The 18,529-nt window shown below is 43.0% G+C and overlaps 1 protein-coding gene and 1 long non-coding RNA gene across 5 annotated transcripts in view; one reads left to right on the top strand and one right to left on the bottom strand.

Moving 5' to 3' along the window:
• The window catches only part of STXBP5L (syntaxin binding protein 5L), an 82,053-nt gene that overhangs the window by 54,252 nt on the left and 9,272 nt on the right, over nucleotides 1–18,529 (top strand). For 3 of the 4 annotated variants that reach the window (XR_013980819.1, XM_080987097.1, XM_080987099.1), the window contains 7 exons: nucleotides 3,776–3,847; nucleotides 9,664–9,732; nucleotides 10,475–10,645; nucleotides 11,633–11,872; nucleotides 13,996–14,356; nucleotides 16,719–16,884; nucleotides 17,053–17,164. Coding sequence is in view for 3 of the 4 variants with exons in the window: in XM_080987097.1 (XP_080843223.1) it covers nucleotides 3,776–3,847; nucleotides 9,664–9,732; nucleotides 10,475–10,645; nucleotides 11,633–11,872; nucleotides 13,996–14,356; nucleotides 16,719–16,884; nucleotides 17,053–17,164 (1,191 nt within the window). In the remaining variant the exon portion in view is untranslated. The remainder of the gene's footprint in view (nucleotides 1–3,775; nucleotides 3,848–9,663; nucleotides 9,733–10,474; nucleotides 10,646–11,632; nucleotides 11,873–13,995; nucleotides 14,357–16,718; nucleotides 16,885–17,052; nucleotides 17,165–18,529) is intronic. The other variant, XM_080987098.1, reaches the window with a different exon arrangement.
• Nucleotides 17,301–17,538, bottom strand: LOC308466490. Its single transcript, XR_013980848.1, has 2 exons — nucleotides 17,382–17,538; nucleotides 17,301–17,330 (listed from the first exon to the last, which is right to left on the bottom strand). It is a non-coding gene; the product is annotated as an uncharacterized lncRNA (long non-coding RNA).

Below are 18,529 nucleotides of genomic sequence, written 5' to 3'. Positions count from 1 at the left end.
GGGTCACTCAGAGGAGAAGATGGTGAAATGCAAACAGGGGACACAGAAAGGGCTGAACTCCTCAATGCCTTCTTTGCCTCAGTCTTCTCCGATAAAGAAAACAATGCCCGACCTGAAGAATTTGGAGCAAATGATTCAGCAAAGGAAACACAGCCCAGAATAACAAAGGAGATAGTACAAGAATACTTGGCTAGTTTAGATGTATTCAAGTCTCCAGGGCCAGATGAACTGCATCCAAGAGTATTAAAAGAACTGGCAGATGTGATCTCAGAACCACTGGCAGTCATCTTTGAGAATTCCTGGAGAACAGGCGAAGTCCCGGCAGACTGGAGGAGGGCAAATGTTGTCCCTATTTTCAAAAAGGGGAAAAGAGAGGACCCAAATAATTACCGCCCAGTCAGTCTGACATCAATACCAGGGAAGATTCTGGAGCAGATCATTAAGCAAACAGTCTGTGAGCACCTAGAAAGGAATGCTGTGATCACCAATAGTCAGCATGGATTTCTGAAAAATAAGTCATGCCAGACTAACCTGATCTCGTTTTTTGACAGAATTACAAGCCTGGTAGATGAAGGGAATGCAGTGGATGTAGCCTACCTTGATTTCAGGAAGGCATTTGACAAGGTGCCCCATGATATTCTTGTAAAGAAGCTGGTAAAATGCGGTCTTGACTATGCTACCACTCAGTGGATTTGTAACTGGCTGACTGACCGAACCCAAAGGGTGCTCATCAATGGTTCCTCTTCATCCTGGAGAAGAGTGACTAGTGGGGTGCCACAGGGTTCTGTCTTGGGCCCGGTCTTATTCAACATCTTTATCAACGACTTGGATGATGGACTCAAGGGCATCCTGATCAAATTTGCAGATGACACCAAACTGGGAGGGGTGGCTAACACCCCAGAGGACAGGATCACACTTCAAAACGACCTTGACAGATTAGAGAACTGGGCCAAAACAAACAAGATGAATTTTAACAGGGAGAAATGTAAAGTATTGCACTTGGGCAAAAAAAATGAGAGGCACAAATACAAGATGGGGGACACCTGGCTTGAGAGCAGTACATGTGAAAAGGATCTAGGAGTCTTGGTTGACCACAAACTTGACATGAGCCAACAGTGTGACGCGGCAGCTAAAAAAGCCAATGCAATTCTGGGCTGCATCAATAGGAGTATAGCATCTAGATCAAGGGAAGTAATAGTGCCATTGTATTCTGCTCTGGTCAGACCTCACCTGGAGTACTGTGTCCAGTTCTGGGCACCACAGTTCAAGAAGGACACTGACAAACTGGAACGTGTCCAGAGGAGGGCAACCAAAATGGTCAAAGGCCTGGAAACGATGCCTTATGAGGAACGGCTAAGGGAGCTGGGCATGTTTAGCCTGGAGAAGAGGAGGTTAAGGGGTGATATGATAGCCATGTTCAAATATATAAAAGGATGTCACATAGAGGAGGGAGAAAGGTTGTTTTCTGCTGCTCCAGAGAAGCGGACACGGAGCAATGGATCCAAACTACAAGAAAGAAGATTCCACCTAAACATTAGGAAGAACTTCCTGACAGTAAGAGCTGTTCGACAGTGGAATTTGCTGCCAAGGAGTGTGGTGGAGTCTCCTTCTTTGGAGGTCTTTAAGCAGAGGCTTGACAACCATATGTCAGGAGTGCTCTGATGGTGTTTCCTGCTTGGCAGGGGGTTGGACTCGATGGCCCTTGTGGTCTCTTCCAACTCTATGATTCTATGATTCTATGACTATATAGAGTTTTCTGAAGCTCTGTATAGAGCTTACTCTTTTGAATCAGGTATTTGTTTACTTTTGTTTTATCTTGTTTGAAATCCACTCTTCAGCAAAGCTTACAGGATAGTTTCTGACAGGGAGAGAATATTGTATTTTGGATGCTTTGAAAAATAAAAAATAATTTGTTTTAGACAACTGCATAATAAATATTTATTTCAAGGCTGGATTCAAGCTATGATTTAGTTGAAAGTCTCCACTGCTTGTAGTCTAGCAGTGAGGTTTTTAAATAGTTATACTGCTGAATAGGACAAACACAAGAGACCCAACAGCTTCACAGGTAAACACATACCACTTGGTGGATGGGATGAGGCAGAAGTAGGCTGCCCATAAGCATACATATTCATGCAGCCTAAACACATCCATGCATTCTTTTGCACAAACATGTGGAGAGTATGGAGATAAGTCAACATCCCCAATTCCGCCCCCCCAAGCTTTCCAGGGCTTCTACTCTTTACTTGCTTGTAGGGGTGGAAGGATCAGTTCTCTCTCTCTCTCTCTCTCTCTCTCTCTCTCTCTCTCTCTCTTCAGTTTTCCAAATCTCTGCAGCAGTTTGCGTTTATTTATTTAATTGTTTTTAAAAAACCTTCTGAAAAGTCATCAGCATTTTAGGGTGAATTACTCATTTGTAGCACACACTTTTTGCAAGCCCCCCCCCCCCGTAAGGCATTTTTAAAATGTTATGTTCAACAGAATGTTCATTCTAATGCACATTTCCCCCTAATATATTCAGTTTTGTAAATCTTGTTTGGTTGGAGAATTGGGTTACAAATTGTGGAGAAGTGTGAAGGATGGCGGTGTTTTGGTTCTCATATTGTTTGGGAATATTGTGTGGGTTTGATTCGTCTTCAAATGCAACTGAATTGAACTGCTCCCCCATCTTTGTCTTGTGCTCCAAGAGGACTATCCACATACTTTAGGAGTTGCCTAATGACTAAAGCACATCCTTTCTGTTTTTCCATTGGTCAGTAAGCATTTTCTCACTGACCTAATTGGGAGCAGATTGGTTTTTCAATTGGTAGAAAGTTCAGAGAACACCTTAAGTCTGTTCTCCAAATACTAGTTCTCTTCATAAATATGCTATAAGCTTAGAGCAAACACACATGATGATGGCAATCCATGTTTAAATCTTCCTGATACCTATTTGAACCTTAAAAGCAGCTGGGGGTGGAGCAGAATTTGGATTTGTCTCCTGAACCTGAGGAAGGAGAGATTTAATACCCACTCCCCAAGTCATTTCCTTGCTGGAAATTGCTCACTTGAAATAAGCCACGGTGCAGCAATTCTTTTCTGTCTTCCTCCTCCTACCCTCCAACAAAGGCTAGTGACAGCTTCAGGGGCTCATTTCCATTGGGAAAATGGTGTGGAGCAAAGGGTTTAACCCTACACAAGTATCACAACCCTGGTGCAAATCCATGACTGCTTACAAAGCTAGCAAGAAAGCTGAGTGATCAGTTATGGATATTGTGCGTCATGCTTGGTCCTCAGGATCAGTTTTCAGTGGCACAAGGATGCAAACTTGGCATAACAGACAGGTGGGCTGATCAAGTTGCAAAGGAGAAACAACCTTAAATCTCCCAGGTGAAGTCAGATGTAGTAGTTTTGTTTGTTTGTTTATTTTTGTCACTTACATCCTACGTAGTCAACAAACTCCACTGGACAGTTTCTACTACAGCTTACCTGGCGAAACTTTAGAGGAGCAATTAAGCTACTGGGGAAAAAGGATGAAATGAATTTTGGAACAGCAAAACTCTCTAAGCCTTTGCACTCTCTTTTACTGGCTTGCCAGTATCCATCCCACATTTTTTAGTTCTTAAATTAATTTATTTGGTGTGTCTTCTGACTCCGAGGAGCCTGTGAAGACAGGTGTGAAGGTTCCTTCACCTCGGCTTATGTAGATGCTCTTATCATTTCCTTTCACTTTGGACTGTTTTTTCCCCACTCTTTCCTCTGCCTGCTGCTGCTGCTGATATTCTGGCATGTTCCCAAGACAACTTTTGCATGCGTGGCCTGTCTAACTTTTATCCTGATTTAACGAAACGGATCCGTACTTCCTATCAGAGTAAGTTCTCCAAAGAATAGGACAAGTGCTTTGTCAGGTGTCGGTGTTTGACTGACTCAGATGTGTTTCCATCCAACATGCATGCCATCTCCTCCTTTTTGGATGACGCATGAAACATGTCTTGTTATACAGTGGTACCTTGGTTCTCAAACTTAATCTGTTCCGGAAGTCTGTTCTAAAACCAAAGCGCGCTTTCCCATAGAAAGTAATGCAAAATGGATTAATCCATTCCAGACTTTTAAAAACAACCCCTAAAACAGCAAATTAACATGAATTTTACTATTTAATGAGGCCATTGATCCATAAAATGAAAGCAATAAAGGATGTACTTCAGTCACACAATCAATCAATCAGTAGCTGAACTGGATTCCACACAGTCACAAAAACAAAACAAAAACGCAAAATAAATAGCAAAAACAGACAGACCTCAGCGTAACACTCAAACCCAAAATGTAACACTCAAATCGGAAGCGTAACACTCAAAACAGAGCATGTTCGGTTTCTAAAAAAAGTTCTCAAACCGGAACACTTACTTCTGGGTTTGTAGTGTTTGGGTTCCAAGTTGTATGAGTACCAAGGCGTTTGAGAACCAAGGTACCACTGTAGTAGTAATTGTAACTGTACCATCTCTAGATCTGATGATGATTCTAGTTGAAATGGTGGTGAAATTTAGCAGAAATGGTTTTAATTTTCATTCATTCATTTATTTACTTCATGAAATTTATACATTTGGTTGCAAAAAACAACAACCACCTCATAGTGCTTCACCCAAAGAAAATTGCTAGAAGAGCAATGGGTTTTCTGTTGAGGTTTTCGTGGATGGTGACAAAAGCTGTGGAGACTGGGCACTTGCGAGAGCCTGCGTGGACTGCCTCTTTAGGCTGGGTATTTGCAAGTGTCCTTTGTGTGTTGCTGCATAAAGTGTGGAACCATCTTCAATATTTCTGTAATATGCATGTGTGTGTGAACATATGTCTCAGAAACCCTGGCCCAACGAGGGTTGCAAGAAATTTAAATGGATGTTTAAATATGTGTGCATGTTTGTCGCCCCCCCACCCCCCGCTCTGTTTTTCTTTCCCTTCTTCCAAATTAGTGGCAAACCCTAGTTTGCTGTAAATGGGGTAAGCTACCACAGTACAGAACACACAGCAATCAAATTTGTTTCTGCATGAAGTACGAATCTGTCTTCAGTACTTTTGGCAACTGAAGAGAAGCATAATGCTCTTTGCGCGTTAAAATCTGTTTTTATATATTTAAAAAAATGATATGCATTTGAAGGGAAGTTGAGAGCAGATGTACCACCTTTTGGGCACATGTACCACCTTCTTCTTCAAATCAATACCAAGAGAAGCTGCGCCTGTACAGCACTGGTTTGCAAGCCATTGTGTCAATATCACATCCTCTCTCATCAGGACAAAGTTGTCACATTTTTCTGGCTAACTGGGGGCTTTTTGGAGGATGGGGAAGGACTGCAGCATGGCAGGAAATTGTTGAATGTTCCTTCACTGTGCACTGCAGTCCCAGTGAAAATTGGGGAGTCTATTAAAAAACCCACACCTTGGCATTCACTTAAGAGCACTCTTTCACCACACCAGCCTTGCTGCCATCTTGTACCTCCCCTTCTTCATCCTGGTAGGCAGCAGCAGCAATGGATGGCTGGAGGTCAGGTGAGCCCCTGCTGTCTTGTTACTGGTGTCTTGTCTAGTTCGTCTCTTGACTCGTCAGAATGGATTAGTTTTAATGTCAATACTCAGTTGTAGCCTTCTGCACGAGATCAAATCTCTCAGGGCTTGCCAGAAATTCTTGAAACTTTCAATATATACATTCAAAAGTCGTTTCTCCTACTGAAAGTATTAATCTGCAGAAATACTGGACTAGGGATATTTAGGGAAATTTAGCTTTTGCTTCTGAAATTATTTTCTCTGCATTTCTTACGTGGAGCCATACATCCTTACTGAAAGATATGAGAGGCACCTAACTTTGTCTTAGTGACTTGAACAGCGCTTTCTGAGATGAGCTTAGTGTTGCAAGCCTTGCTTAATAGTTGAAAGGTAGCTTGTTGCTTACTGCTGTTCACCAAGGTTTGTACTGTTGTACCTTGGATTACTTGGTCGAAGCAAGCATGTAAAAAGCAGAGTAGTTGCTCTCTTGGTGAGCCAGGCTGAACTGTTAAATATTCTGAGCACAGTTTAGTTCCCTTAGAATTGCTACACACCAAGACAACAGGAGAAAGAGAGGAGATAAGAGAAAACTTTGGAAGAAGGGGATGGGAAGTTGCTTAAGGAATAATTTTTGAATGTACGATGTGTGTATTCTTTGATATCCTAACAAGGCCACTTCTTATTTACTTTAGAGATCCTTTTTTGTTAGCACTGTTTTAGTTTATGTTTTGTTGATATGGAATTCATCAAAAACATGAATCAAATCAATTTTTTTAAAAAGAATAGTATCAGGTATCCAGACTGGGATATATAAAAAAAAGAATTGCTACACACTGAGGAAGATCCTAACATCCAGCTGAAGGAATAATAGAAGGAATTGTCGCAGTGTCTGCTACTAATTGCAGGCATGCTTGCATTCTTTGAAATGACTATTTTGGTGTTTCTGTTGAAATTTATACAGTGTTTCTGTATGGTAATAGCTGTTTGTTTAAATATTCCCCCCATGGGTGAAATTAATTACTATTGTTAGTAGTTAAGTTCAATCCAACAAAAGTAACTAATCTCCTTTTGTAGGAGCGTCCTTTCAGAAGGTAGCTGCAATTACCACTCAGCTACATGAAAAGCAGTTTAACTTAGTTGTTTTGCTCTGACATAATGTTCACGTTTACTCAGAATTCTGTTGCACATGTTTAGTAGACCTTACTCGGTAGTAAGGATGCTTAGGATTTTAACCTAACTACTGATTATGATGATAGTGCTGATACCTCCTTTATAACAGCTTCCGTAAAATTATATGCAGAAAATAAGTTACTATTGAAAATAACTTCTTCATGAAATGGCTGTAGAAATCTCTAGTTTTCCTTAGCTGCCAAAATCAGGGGAGAACTAGCTTATAGACTGGGAACCTCCAGGCTGGCCGCATGGGGCTATTGTCCAAGAGTCAAATCCTATAGCTCCTACCCTTGTCTTTCATTTAGGACAGAGCTCTCTATCCCATATCAAAAGACTCGAGGGTTTCATTTAAGAGTATCAAATGTAACTGTAAAAATAGTATTTCTGCAGTTATTACCAGGGATCCATAGGACAGGAGCACACTGCCAAGAATTAATGGTCTTGTTAACTTTAATGGACTCTGTGTTTTGCCCGTGACTCAAATATTCCAAAAGTGGCTCAAGTTATTCCCTTCTCTCCAATGGCTATCTGGTGAACTGCTGGCTGGCTTCATGCCCGCTCTCCTTATATTTAATTTTGTACACCTGCAGCTAATTAATTTTGCCTGGTGCCTAATCCCATGACAGGGATCCCATCGGTAACAAATGGTGGAGATGAATAAGGGTAATAGCTTCTAGAGAAAAGAGCCCATCATTTAGTCATTTAATTTATGGGACTCCTCACTGAATAATTTATCTAGCCATTGTGCAAATAAATAACATTTAGCAATGCACGAATCCCATAGCCTTTGCTTTCAACAGTTAGGAGATTTTGAAAGTTCCTAACAAGCATGGTTAAAAGAGAGAGGCTGTGCAGAGTCAGTAACCACGTCTAGTTTTCAAACAGCTAAAATTAGCAATAAAGACTTAAATGTCTGAGGGGATTGAAACAGAGCTTAATTTGTATTAGGCACAGCTGCAGAATTCCTCTGCTTTCATTATACCAAGAGGAAATGGGAATTGAAGAATAGGAAATTGAAGATTTTCCCCCAAGTACGTGCAGATTCCTTTTAATACACCAGTTCCCACATACCAGGGAAGGTGGAATGCAGGCTTTACGATTTAGTTCACAGAATTACAAGGTGTCTGAAGTTCTATTTCAACTATTTGCAGATGGCAATGGTTCATGGCATTACGGATTCTCGTCAAGAGAGGTGCAGTCCATGTATCCCTTCAAACTCTGTCATTATGCAACCAGTCCTCAGGTTCCCAGACAGCTAACCTCTCTAGGGGGCTGTAGCAGAAAAATGCAGTTTTGTTGTCTGAGCAATCAGTTTGCCTTGCTCGCTGGAAACGTTTTGCTAGATTGTGACTTTCAGAGTCATGAAGTCCATGCTGCTGAGTGGAGTGAAAGGTGTTTGGAAGCATGGATCACCATCACCTCTAGGTGATGCTTTTGGACTTACTGTGGCATTTTTCTCATGAGATCAGGGGAAGTGATGGGTGACATGTAGAGAATGCCTTGTTGAAGTCTGTAAAGTGCCCCAGCTGACATTCACGGGAATGTCGGATTTGACATGAATGATGTGCTGTGAGAATTGAGGCTGCATTTTCAGAAACTGAGAGCTTTGCTTTCATGAGAGTTTAACTCCATCCACTTTCATCCACATCTCAAACATCTAGAAAGCCATTTCAATTTTGGATAGCTCAGTTGGATAGAGTATGGTGCTAATAACACCAAGGTGTCACAGGAAGTGTTAGAAACTGAGATATGAAAGCTAGGAGCTAAATGGCACCTTAGACCGAGGTTATGGGCACAACAACGGAATGTCTAGGTGTGCTTTTTTATAACAAGAATACAAAGCTGAAAACGAATGAGCTGCAGCTAAAATATTATGTTCATTTTTCACAAGGTCTAGTGCTTCCCCTGCCCACCCCCCTAATATTCTTAAGAGGGTCTCTTCTCCGGTCTTCAGAGAGTAGCTGGAAGTAGGGAGGCAGGAAAAGGTCCTCCTTTCCTTCCACTCTGCAGTTTTAATCTGAAATCTTAGGCGCAGGACTGCACCCAGAGCCTGGAAACTGCTTGCATTAATGAAATTCCCTGTTGCAAAATGCGCCTGGAACAATGGGAGTTTCGAACATTGGTCAAAGGTTTGATCCCTGTATGGGGCAGCTGCATATTCCTGCACTGCAGGGGGTGGACTAGAAGATCCTCGGGTCCCTTCCAACTCTACAATTCCATGATCTCTAATTTGTAACCCATGCCAAAGCAACTTGGTCCAGCTGCAGCCCGGTTATTTGTTTCAGTGTAGTATTAGTAAGCTGACTGTCAGTAAGCACAGGTTTAATCTGTCCAGGATAAGGATGTGCGTTTTATGTCTTCACCAGCTCTAAACTGTGTAACAGCAGGAGGACTGAAATTACTGGTTCATAGAATAGGATAAGCAGTGCCAGTGTGATATTTTATGTGGTCTTTCCTTTCGTTTGCAGTGGTCAGTGAACTGTGTAAGGCATGCGCCAGTTGATGAACTCCCCCCCCCCCATCCAAGTGTGTTAATGTTTCACAGCTTCATCAAGTGGCATAACTGAGTATATTGGGATTTCAGGATCTGGCAAGGAATCCTTGGGATGAAAAAGCTCTTGTAATGGCAGTTTAGGGATGTAGGGAGCATCTATTTCCCACCAAATATGGAAATCAAATGGACACATCAACCAGTTATGCCTCTTGGATGCATACATGATTATGTAGAGTTTAATATTGGCTCCATATGGCTTGATTTTTTTATTTCATATTGGAGTGTGTAAAGTATGTGGCCAGGTCTCTGTTATATTTGTATGCATTGGGGGGGGGGATATGTGAACAATTCCGATTTTTTTTTAACCCCATGCCACCCCACTAAAAATGTTCCTTGTTGAACAAGGTATTTGTGGGCAAAAAAACTTTCCCACCCCTACTGTCCCTAGATAATTGATTATATCATATTTTAATTGCATTTCCCCCCAGGTCTTACTGAGCTATCAGATGGTCCAGTGTCATTGGAGCTGGAGAGATGCAAGTCTCCCACAACTTCAGGTAAATGTGCTCTGGTATGTCAGCAGTTTGTGATGGTCACTCTGTTTCTTACTTGTGAGATGAAGCACATCTCCACTGTTGAAATATTATATATTATGTTCGCTGGGAAATATATTTGTAATAGGAATAGCAATATTATTATAGCTACATTATGATTTTATACACACACACACAGAATCCTGCAAACTACAGTGGTACCTCGTGTTAAGAACTTAATTCATTCTGGAGGTCCATTCTTAACCTGAAACTGTTCTTAACCCGAAGCACCACTTTAGCTAATGGGGCCTCCTGCTGCCGCCGCGCTGCCGGAGCACGATTTCTGTTCTCATCCTGAAGCAAAGTTATTAACCCGAGGTAATATTTCTGGGTTAGCAGAGTCTGTAACCTGAAGCGTATGTAACCCGAGGTACCACTGTATAAGGTGCTTTGGAAAGGTATGAAATAACTTGCTCAATCATGTTTATTTTATTTTTCAGATTATTTTATGTTCACTTATATTTATTTGTTTTATTTAATCCCAAACTTGTGCCCAAAGTGACTCACAGCATAGAGGATTAACAGCAACTAATATAACAATTTTTGACCAAGCTGCGGGAGGCGGTGGAGGACAGGGGTGCCTGGCGTGCTCTGGTCCATGGGGTCACGAAGAGTCAGACACGACTAAGCGACTAAACAACAACAACAATATAATAATTAAAAAATCTGTAGTGACTTTTTAATTTTATTTTTAATGTCACTACAGATCACATAAACGGACACTGTACAAGTCCAACTTCCCAAAGCTGCAGCTCTGGAAAAAGGATGTCTAGTGCGGATGTTTCAAAAATAAACCGCCGCGGTTCTGGAAAGCCTCCATTCAGGAAAGTGCAATCTGCTGCTTGCATGGAGATTTCTTTGCCAGTCACAACGGAAGGTCAGTAGACATGCATTTGGGAGCTGCTGTTTTCACCTTTTTAAAATTTAAAATTGATCTATGTGGTATTTCACTTCACTTTTTGTGGTAGTAGCATTTATACTGCTGCCTGTCGATAATTATTAAATGGGCAATTCTTCGGAGGTATGTGCATGTGTGACATCCTACAAAGGTGGCCAATTAACGTGGAGGCTCCATAATGTGACAAGTAAAAAAGAAAAACTCTGAGAGGGCTTTGAAAGCACAAACTGGGGTTGGTGAATGCATTGAAGGACCCTTGGCAACTATGAGTCGTTTTTGTATTTTAATGTGGTTTTTAAGGGGTTATTATTCTTAGATGTTTAAAGAATTTGGCACACAAGCTTAGCCTTCTAGAGTTTCTAATAAGCAGTCTCTCTTTTGGGATTATTGCAAGTAATCGGTTTGTGAGATTATGAAGACAAACAGGCTTGGATGTCTTTTCTGGAACACTGCTGTTTTATATGCTCTGTAAAGACCACCTGTAGCTTAGATGCGTAGGCTTAGAACATATCTATCTATCTATTTATCTGTCTATCTATCTATCTATCTATCTACCCTTCATCTGAAGATCTCAGGGTAGTCCACAGCGTAAAAATGCAAAATAAAACCACAAAATACATAAAACAAGAACAAAACGAATCCCCCTGATGCATTTAAAAAGACACCAACTGTTAATCAGCCAAAAGCCTGGCTGAAGAGGAACATTTTCACCTGGTGCCTAAAGATGTATAACGAAGGTGCCAGGTGAGCCTCCTCGGGGAGAGCATTCCACAAATGGGGCCACTGCAGAAAAGACCCCGTTCCCGTGTTGCCTCCTTCAAATGCATCTCCAAATACAGTCTCAGGTAGCAGGTTTGATACCTTGGAGAGCTGCTGCTAAACGGTGAAGGCAGTAATGGACCAGATGGACCCCGTGGCCTCTTCTCGGTAGAAGGTGTGTTCATTTGTGTTGCTCTCTTTCGACAGAAACCAGAGAGAACTCCATCAGCCATTCTCGAAGCTCCAGCGTCTCCAGTATAGACAAAGAATCTAAAGAAGCAATTACAGCATTGTATTTCACAGAGTCCTTTTCACGGAAAAATGACACCTCAGTGTCTCCTTGCCTTTGGGTTGGTACAGGCCTGGGTATGGTCTTGACGATATCCCTTAACCTGCCCACTGCGGATGAACTGAGGCAGACGGAGCCTGTAGTCGTTTCTCCAAGCGGTAAGAAATCTTGATTTCCTGGCTTTCTTGAAAATATGTAAAAATAGGCCACTAAGCACAATAACTTGTTAAACTCAGGATGTGTCTCCCTTTGGTGCTGTGGAGGGGCAATGTGGTCAGAAATCTTACAATTTAGGCTTAGTTCTCACTGAAGTGCTAACCCTACATCTCAGCTGTACCAGATCCTTACTTCCTGACATGGTAGTTTTCTGTGTTCAAGGAGTTGTTTTGTGGAGAGAAGGATTATTGTTACACCCCACCTTGCAGCCCGAAGTGGTACAGCCCATGCAAATCAGTGAGGAGCAAGCTCTCTTATAAAGCAAATGTTACTTTAGATTATTTTTGTTTATTATAAACTAGACTTTAAACTTCTTCTGCCTTGCGGGATATCTTCAGGAGAAGAAAAGGCTAGGTAAAGGAGGTAAAGGAGATCCCTGACCATGAGGTCCAGTCGTGGCCGACTCTGGGGTTGCGGCGCTCATCTCGCTTTATTGGCCAAGGGAGCTGGTGTACAGCTCCAGCAGGACTAAGCCGCTTCTGGCAAACCAGAGCAGCGCACGGAAACGCCAAGCGGTACCTATTGATCTACTTGCACTTTGACGTGCTTTCGAACTGCTAGGTGGGCAGGAGCAGGGACCGAGCAACGGGAGCTCACCCCATCGCGGGGATTCGAACCACCAACCTTCTGATCGGCAAGTCCTAGGCTCTGTGGTTTAACCCACAGCGCCAAGGCTAACCCTGCACAAATCTGGAGGGGAGTTCCTAAGACAGTTGGATGGTGTCTTGTACGCCTCCTTCCGTCAACTCCTGCAGCCAAGCTGGTGCCGAATTTATTGCTGTGCTTTCCTTTGGAACACATCAGTGAGGTCAAGTGGGGGGTCTTGTCATCTGGGCAGCACAGGACCTCCATATACACTGCCCAGCCTTGTGCCCCAGAAAGGTCACTTTGGTGCTTACAAATGCAGCGGTTTGACTTCACCCCTGGAGGCACACTCTATTGTCTCTCGAGACAGATGGATGCCAACAGCAACAGATTAACTATTACTTCCTTTGCCCAACCAGAGATGAATGGTTGATGAAGATGATGGGCAAAATGGCAAAAATGACTGGGAAAATCAAGAACCAGGAAGATAAGAAACTTTAATAAGGAATGGGGGGGGGGGGAGAAATACAATTTACTTTGTAAACAACTAAAAACTTTGGCAGGATTTGAGTAACGCTTGCAGTGATTAAAAACTAAGGAGAAAATGGATTATCTTAAGAATATAGAGAAAATATATGATGCAGTAGAAAAAGTTTGATCATGGAGGGGTGGAGAGAAGTCTAAGGATTCAGGGAATTCTAAATGCTGATGATTATGATTAATGTTAGAATTCAAATGTAAAATTGAATAAAAAAGGTTTAAAAACAAATAAAACTATTATTTCCTCTGGAAGTAGCAACTGCAGTAACCAGCTCCATCTTCTGACTGTTACTAGCTGCGAGTTTGCTGATTGGCTATTTTTGGCTACAGTGCTATTTTTTCTAGAAAAATAGGTGCCAGAATTCTTCATGAACACCTCCCTGGTCCCTTACAATTGCAATGGTGCTCACCTGAGAGGTGCCAGAACTGAGTTCCAGTAAGTTCCAACTGAAAAAAAAGCCCTGGCTTTTTCTTACAACATTAAGAATAGTTTCCAATTTTTTGAAGGAAAAAAGACTCTCGCTTTGTCATATTTGGAGGTAGCGGGAGTTAAATTCCTATTTTGCTCATTCCAGGAAACATGACACCAAGACTGTGCTCCTCCCTTCCGCTCCAGTTGCACATGAGAAGTTAATGGCATGGGTGGGAACTATTCAGATAATTCAAAGAGGTGATAGGAGATTTTCTGACCAGCATAAACTCTTGAGTGCTGCCAGCAAGTTGGCACGCGACTTCCCAGAGTTGACTCCCTCAGGTTTTAGAGATTTATAAACTAGCATGGCTGTTCTAAAGTCTAATCATTTGTCAATGTCACGAGGCAGCAGAAGAGGAAGATGCACATATACTCAACAAATGACTGTATAAAGTTGGTTAATGTGTGTTGGCAGCTTTATAGCTAATTTGGGGAAGTTAATCAATCAATTTGAATTATGTTTCCTAGGGACCGTTCTGTCACTGAAGGGAGCAGTGTTAACGTTTGGTTGCTTGAGCTGCACAGGGACCCTAATACACCCACCCTATGAAACATGGAGAGATCCCAACAGCACCGACGAAAGCGAAAGAACAAGAAAAAGAAAACTCGTCATGCATTCTCCGTGTTCATCCCAGGACATGGGAGACCACCAGTTTGCCGTTGTCTGTTCAGAGAAACAAGCCAAAGTTTTTTCACTGCCTTCCCAGATCTGCCTCTATGTTCACAATATCACAGACACCTCCTTTCTCTTGCGAGCGGATGTGGTGACCATGTGTAACAGTGCTTGCTTGGCATGCTTCTCTGCCCATGGGCATATCATGATACTGAGGTATTTAAAATTATTAAGTGAATCTGAGCTATTCCCTATCAAAGGGAAGGGGAGAATGGCCAGCACAGTTAGGAGTGATGTGTATTTGCTTATCAAAGGAACCTCTGAAACAGGATTCCAAGGAAAATCCTAATCCTTCTCCTATTCCACATATATGAATATGGATAACACTCTGGAGATACACGCACACATATAGTTGTTGCTTAGTCGTGTCCTCCTCTTCGTGACCCCCTGGACCAGAGCACGCCAGGCACTCCTGTCTTCCACACTGCCTCCCGCAGTTTGGTCAAACTCATGCTGGTCGCTTCGAGAACACCGTCCCACCACCGTCCCCTTCTCCTTGTGCCCTCCATCTTTCCCAACATCAGGTTCTTTTCCAGGGAGTCTTCTCTTCTCATGAGGTGGCCAAAGTACTGGAGCCTCAGCTTCAGGATCTGTCCTTCCAGTGAGCATTCAGGGCTGATTTCCTTAAGAAAGGAGAGGTTTGATCTTCTTGTAGTCCATGGAACTCTCCAGAGTCTCCTCCAGCACCAGAATTCAAAAGCATCCATTCTTTGGCGATCAGCCTTCTTTATGGTCCAGCTCTCACTTCCATACATCACTACTGGGAAAACCATGGCTTTAACTATATGGACCTTTGATGGCAAGGTGATGTCTCTGCTTTTTAAGATGCTGTCTAGGTTTGCCACCGCCTTTCTCCCAAGAAGCAGGCGTCTTTTAATTTCGTTGCTGCTGTCACCATCTGCAGTGATCATGGAGCCCAAGAAAGTAAAATCTCTCACTGCTTCCATTTCTTCCCCTTCTATTTGCCAGGAGGTGATGGGCCCAGTGGCCAGGATCTTCGTTTTTTTGATGTTGAGCTTCAGCCCATATTTTGCGCTCTCCTATTTCACACATATATATGTGTGTGTTTCATATATATATATAAAGTTTATTTATTTATTCAAGTTAACAACCTCTCAGGATGTTTCTGGGGGGAATTTACTGCTGACATGTCTGGTCGATCTGCGTGTTGCCAACCCCTGGAATAGGGAAATGGTCTGGGCAATTAGACAGGATTGCATCCAAGCACTCTCTCCCATTCCTCTTGGTTCTTTCCCAATTTGAGGGCAGTAGGAAGATGGCTGAAATGCAAGCGATGGAAGATATGAAGCAAGTCCAAAAACACAGCGATTAGAGAGAGCTCCCTTTCAGGCCTACTTTGTGACATTGATAGTGATGAAAAAGTCTTTCTTCTTTGCTATTGTTTTAGCTTGTTGGCCTGCAGAACTCTTCCAAATGCTTTTGAAGGACTACAATTCTGGCCTACAATTTTGAGTTGGTGATACACTTGGTAGTCTACTAACACCCAGTTTACTAAACACTTTGGTGATAAAATCACTGGCATCTGCTCCAACTCGGATGATGCCTTTTTAGAGTAGAATCAAAAAGGCTCATTGCAAGGGCAATATCTAGTCATGCTGTAATGGATGCTTCTCAGCTTCTTTGTCTCAGTCGCTTGGACAGCTACCATTCGCATGCTCAACATTGTGGCCTGTCTGAGTTGCCAATTAAGGGAACACTGATTTGTTTGTTTGTTTATATTTATACACTCCATTGATTCTACAAAAACATCAAAGCAGTTTACAAAAAGATAATAGAAAAAATTACAACCATACTTTAAAACATAGAGTTTAAAATATTAAAACAGATTGTAAGCTTCTGGGTAGACGTTTCTAAATAAGGATTTTTTTTGCAGTAGTTCCACTCATTCCTAGAGGAGCAGTGCTGGAAGTCACTGCTGTTCTAACCCTTAGCCTTTGTCCAGGTCCTGTCTTGCCTACCATGCTATTTAAAACATGCCTTTTAATATCTTAGTAGAACTTCTGAGAAAGATAATCTAGCGGTTTGGGGGGAAGTGTCATCGTGTTGCTGATATGCACCTGTACCTCACATTCCCATCCTCTAATCTCAGGGTAGGGGCAGAAGTAATAATAACAATAACAATTTATTATTCATACTCCGCCCATCTGGCTAGGTTTCCCCAGCCACTCTGGGCGGCTCCCAGCAGAATATTAATAATATTTTGGAGGCAGTTAAATGATTCACACAGCTAGCAGCTTTGCTACCTGCGAGGTTTGGAAATGTTTATCATAAGATGAAATTTTACCTGGGAATACTGTAGCACCTGAATGAACCTGACCATTGGTTGATTTACAACCTAATCCTATAGAGGAGCAAGTGGCACTGTGTCCAGTGGGACATACTCCCAAATAAATACGCATAGGATTGCAGCTGCTTTGATGGCAAAGTTGGGAATCTGGACTGTGGGGAATACTGTATTTTCTATTCCAATGTATAATGTGTGCTTGTTTCTTTCCAGTTTACCCAGCCTCCGCCCATTGCTAGATGTTCATTATTTGCCCGTAACAGACATGAGGATTGCCCGGACCTTTCGTTTTACCAACGAAGGACAAGCGTTATATCTTAGTTCTCCCACAGAAGTCCAGAGATTGAACTACAGCCAGGAGATGTTTGACAATCTGCAGGTGAGTCTGGAAACCTCGTCAAACACTGTGGTTGGAAGTGTCTAGAAGTGGGCAAAGAAAGGAATTAGAGGAGGGGAAGACATCCCATTCCGTTCCGGAGTGTAGTATGGTGAAAGTACCTGCCTTCTGGTCTGTTGTTTTGCCTAAAATTGATTTGTTTTTGCCCAGGACATGCTTGGGGAGTTGTTCATTCCGGTGGAAACTCCTGAGGCTCAGTACAGAGGCTTTCTGAAGGGGCTGTTTGGTGGAACTGGAGGCACACTCGACAGAGAAGAGCTCTGTAAGTGATCTTCTCCCTCTCACTCGCATCAAATACAGAACGAAGAAAAAAGCCCAAGGGAGCTAATAGTGAAGGAGGCATTTGCGTGGCGAGTTCCCGCCTCCCCCCTCAGAAATAAAGACACGAGACACAAGAATTCGAGTTAATGAGTCAAATTAGGCCACAACTTTATTGATTACAGGAATTGAGGGGTATTGGCTTAGGCATTGGTCCTAACAATTAACCGGCTTCAGCCTGCTGGCTGGAAGACCGGTGAGGGTTAACCACCAGTAGGGGGAGTCCTGCTGAGGCATGTCAACTAGGAGCTCCCCCCGGAGTTACCGCTCGGGGGCGTGCCGTGGGCCCACTCCTCTATAGGCTTAGGACAAGGCCACGCCCCCCGGAATCCTTTACCGGACTACCCTTTGTTTGGGGGAAGGTGATGGCGCTTCCTTCCCCCCCTTCATCTGCATAACAAAAGATCCATACCCCTACGAATGCCTAACCGCCAATACCGGGGAGTTGTGACGGATTGCTACGAGGTAGGCAAAAACCAAGTGGCTGGTGCCAATCTGCCAAATGGAAAAATTCCTACCAGGCCCCTTGACGGCGACCAACCAAAGCCCAGAGCATCGTCATAGTGCCTATCCTAACGGGTGGGAGGGAAGGAAAAAAACCTGGCTAGCTGCGGCGCGGGAAAGAGCCTCGGCCGCGCCAGACCCAAACGTGTGAGGCCACGTCTGAGGATTCCCTGACGCGTCTGAGGATTCCCTGGCATCGCAGGGGCTGGAGGCAGCCCCCACAAGCGTAGAATGGAAGAAAATGAAATTGGTGGCCATGCCTACACAACTTTTGGGATGTGCTGCTTTTCCCTGTGCAACAAAATGGGAAAGATTATTCAAATAGATAACTTTGGTGATAGAGCGGTACCTTGGTATTTGAACGGCTTGCTCCCAAACAAATCGGCTCCCGAATGCCGCAAACCTGGAAGTGAGTGTTCCAGTTTGCAAACGTTTTTCGGAAGCCGAACATGGCTTCCGCTTGAGTGCAGGAAGCTCCTGCAGCAAATCAGACGTTGCGCCTTGGTTTTTGAATGGTTTCGGGAGTCGAATGGACTCCCAGAACGGATTAAGTTTGAGAACCAAGGTACCACTGTACTATGTTTGACACCACTAATTCAAAACAGACCTTCCACAAGTTGGTGTGTGTTAGTGTGCCAAGGGCTATGGCCAGGGTTCTGCATAGATAGGAAAGGGAAATAGCATCCCTTGTCACTGTTCACAAGTTGATCTAACAGGTAAGACTTTCTCCAAAGATTCTTGCTACCTTTCTCTTGTGTGAAATCTTTCCCCTAAGTGTGGGGAGGAGGGAAGTGAGCCTCTGGGG

The sequence above is a fragment of the Podarcis pityusensis genome, assembly GCF_964106645.2.
Source record: "Podarcis pityusensis genome assembly, chromosome: 17".
Taxonomy (NCBI): domain Eukaryota; kingdom Metazoa; phylum Chordata; class Lepidosauria; order Squamata; family Lacertidae; genus Podarcis; species Podarcis pityusensis.
Note: the sequence above shows the minus strand (reverse complement) of the source record. Positions and strands in the feature narration are given on the sequence as shown.